This window comes from Eschscholzia californica, unplaced genomic scaffold (genome assembly GCF_041429995.1).
Source record: "Eschscholzia californica isolate CP2 unplaced genomic scaffold, dmEscCali1.0.p SCAF_6, whole genome shotgun sequence".
NCBI lineage: Eukaryota > Viridiplantae > Streptophyta > Magnoliopsida > Ranunculales > Papaveraceae > Eschscholzia > Eschscholzia californica.
Genome location: NW_028238483.1, coordinates 14,205,954 through 14,209,218, shown reverse-complemented (window position 1 = coordinate 14,209,218; position 3,265 = coordinate 14,205,954). Strand labels below are relative to the sequence as shown.

General features: G+C 39.4%; 1 protein-coding gene across 1 annotated transcript; it reads right to left on the bottom strand.

Moving 5' to 3' along the window:
* Window positions 1-2,490: 2,490 nt before the first annotated feature.
* On the bottom strand, window positions 2,491-3,063 carry LOC147531880 (uncharacterized). The gene has a single exon (XM_086649855.1). The coding sequence runs from the start codon at window positions 3,061-3,063 to the stop codon at window positions 2,491-2,493; it is 573 nt and encodes a 190-aa protein (XP_086505981.1).
* Between the last annotated feature and the right edge of the window lie 202 nt (window positions 3,064-3,265).

The window sequence follows — 3,265 nt, the reverse complement described above, 5'->3', positions numbered from 1 at the left end:
TAGGAATGTGAACAAATGCTACACATCCAAACACTCTAGGTACCAAAGTCAACTGAGAAGGTATAGACACATATTGAGAAAGTTTCTCTAGTGGTGTTTTGAAATCCAACACTTTACTAGGGACACGATTAATTAAATAAACTGCAGATGTTATAGCGTTCTCCCAGTAAGTTGGTTGCATACTAGCACCAATGAGACTTGCACGTGTCACTTCAAGTAATTGCCGATTTTTCCGTTCTGCTACACCATTCTGTTGAGGAGTATGTGGACACGTGGTTTCATGAACAATATCATGTTCTTGAAAATATTTTTTTAACTCATGATTAACATATTCATCACCGTTATCCGAACGAAGAATCTTGACCGTAGTAGAAAATTGTGTTTGTATCATCTTATGAAAAATTTGAAAGCATTCTTGTACGTCATTTTTGTGTTTCATAAGATATAACCATGTCATACGGGTACAATCATCAACGAATATTAGAAACCAACGATAACCAGATACGGTAGATACCAGAGCAGACCCCCAAACATCAGAATGAACTAACTCAAAGGGTAACAAAGTTTTATTTTTACTAGAGTAATAAGAAGCACGATGGCTTTTTGCTAAAATGCAAGTCTCACAATTAAAATTTGAAATATCACAACCCGAAAATAGACGAGGAAATAATTGTTGCAAGTAACCCCTTTCTCTTAGTACCACGCTCAAATATCTCCTTGCTGTTGAGATCCTGAAGTAGACAAAAACGATGATACATTAAAGTAGACAAAAACGATGATACATTAATACTAAACAATTTAATTGCTCGGTCACTTGTGCCACAGACAAAATATTATTAGATAATGAAGGAACGAGTAATGTGTGCTCAAGTGACAACGAGGGTGTTAAATTAACAGTTCCGGATTAAGTAACGGGTACAGATACACCATTAGCATTATCAATATGAGAACAGTGAGGTGCACCAGGATATAAATAATATATTAGCATCATAGGTCATGTGATCCGTAGCTCCAGAATGAATGACCCAGCCAGGATCCTTTGAAGCATCAGAGGAGAGAAAAGCGAAATTACCTGGTTGTTGTATCAATTTTGGATCAAGAAGAGAGACACCAGAAACTGATGGTTGTGTATCAGAAACAGAATTCACTTCTGGATATAATTGATGTGGTGTTGTTGCAAGAGCTGCTTTTCCTCCACCTTTCTTATTTTTTCCTTCTCGTTTCCGTTCATTGTAACTGTCCCACCAGTCTGGATATCCATTCTTCTTAAAGCAATTTTCAATTACATGCTTAGAACTCCCACAATGTTTGCATCCTCCTGAAGGACCATTAGGTAAAGATGACCCTGAAAGTTTAGCAACCATAGCCATATTAGTATCAACATTTAACATCGTGTTTCGGCTTTGCTCTTCACCCCGAACAATTGCAAAAGCCGAATCTAAATTCGGAAATGGATTAGTAGTTGCTATTTGAGTTTAACTATGTTTTTAGTGTTTTAGGTCATTGAATCACATTCAAAACCCTAATTGATCTAAGATCACAATATGCTTGAATCTCCATTCAAACATCATTAACACTATTATCGCCAATGCCATACATCATATGATGAATTATTGGCGCAATTATTAACAAAAGATGAAATAAAAAAAATCCTAGGCTCCGTGCGAAGAAAGTATAGACCGTCTTGTGGATCACCAAGTCCAATCGTCCCCTTCGTTGCTCGGTCCTGAAAGACACGTAGTCCCAAATCAAAATATACGGTACAATGAAGAGATTTAGAAACTTCAGAAACAGAGATCAAATTAAGTTGAAATGACGGAATATGTAAAACATTAGATAAATGTAAACGATCCGTGAAAATAACAGATCCAATATGAAGTACTTTAACACGAGTTTCGTCCGGTAATGGAACAAAATAGTTCGGTGGTGCTAGTGTATAATGAGAAAACCGAGAAAGAGTAGAACAAATGTTCTTTGCTGCTCCAGAGTCGATGACCCATGGGTGAAAAGAAGAGATGATACCTGTCAAGTTAATTTGTGGGTCGGGAGTGCCTACAGAACTCGGTCTACTAGTGGAGGTGCCTGCAACAATGGAGGTGCCTGCAACAATGGAGGTGCCTGCAGTAGAACGTTGCTGAGCCACCATCGATAAGATGGTCTGGTATTGTTCTGGAGTAAAGGAAGTGGCTGAAGGCACCACTTGTGTGTGTTGTTGATTCTCAACAGCATCAATGACTGAACCACCATGTTCCTGACCTCGCGATCTATTTCCATGTCTCGGGGGATATCCGTGTAGTTGATAACAAGTAGTGGTCGTGTGACCGTGGATCCGACAGTGATCATAGTAAGGCGAGGGCGTTTGGTCCTTGGTTTATCAAATCGAGACGAGGTGTTGGAGTGCCCGACAGCAAGGGCAGCAGCCTCGACATTTGGAGTCGGAGATGAAACAATGTTTTGTTGAATCTCCTCTTGTTTTACAAGAGAGTGAATTCAGAGAATTGAAGGGAATGGATTCATTAATAAAATCTGACTCCTAATCGCTGAGAAGCTATCGTGAAGGCCTTGGAGAAACTCCATGGCTCTTTCTTGATTGGATTTATCCATGATAGACTTGCCATGGCCACAAATGCATGGTTCGATGGCTAAAAGAGAGTTAAGCTCATCTTGAAGTGATTTTAGATGCGTGAAGTAAGATGACACATCGGAAGCATCTTGTTTGAGAGATGATATTGCTCTCTTAAGTTGATAGATCTTAGGAGCATTTGTTTGGAAAAAACGATCATGAAGATTGCGCCAAATATCGGTCGCACTCTCGTCATATAAAATGGATGATCTAATATTTGGAGTAACCGAGTTCATGATCCAACTAGCAACAAGATCGTTGCATCTTTCCCATGAATGAAGCTCGGTTAGAGATGTGGGTTTCGGAATTGAACCATCCACAAAACCAAGTTTGTTTTTAGCTCGAAGAGCCATTGTCATGGCACGAGCCCATGAGGAATAGTTGTCACCAGAGAGTGGTGAATTAATGTATGGTTGTTGGTGAGTCCGAGTGATGGACATCAAAACCTTGATTGGTTTGAGTGGATTGATCAAGGATTGTTGAAGAGGATGAACCAACAGGAGTAGTCATTAGTAGTTTTTCGAAAAAAAAATGTGAATGCTCTGTTACCATGTGAAGAGGGAAGTCCCTCTTTGCTTTCAAGTGAAAATCAAATGGGAGAGAGAGAGAGAGAGATAGATGTAGCCGAGAGTCAGAGAGAAT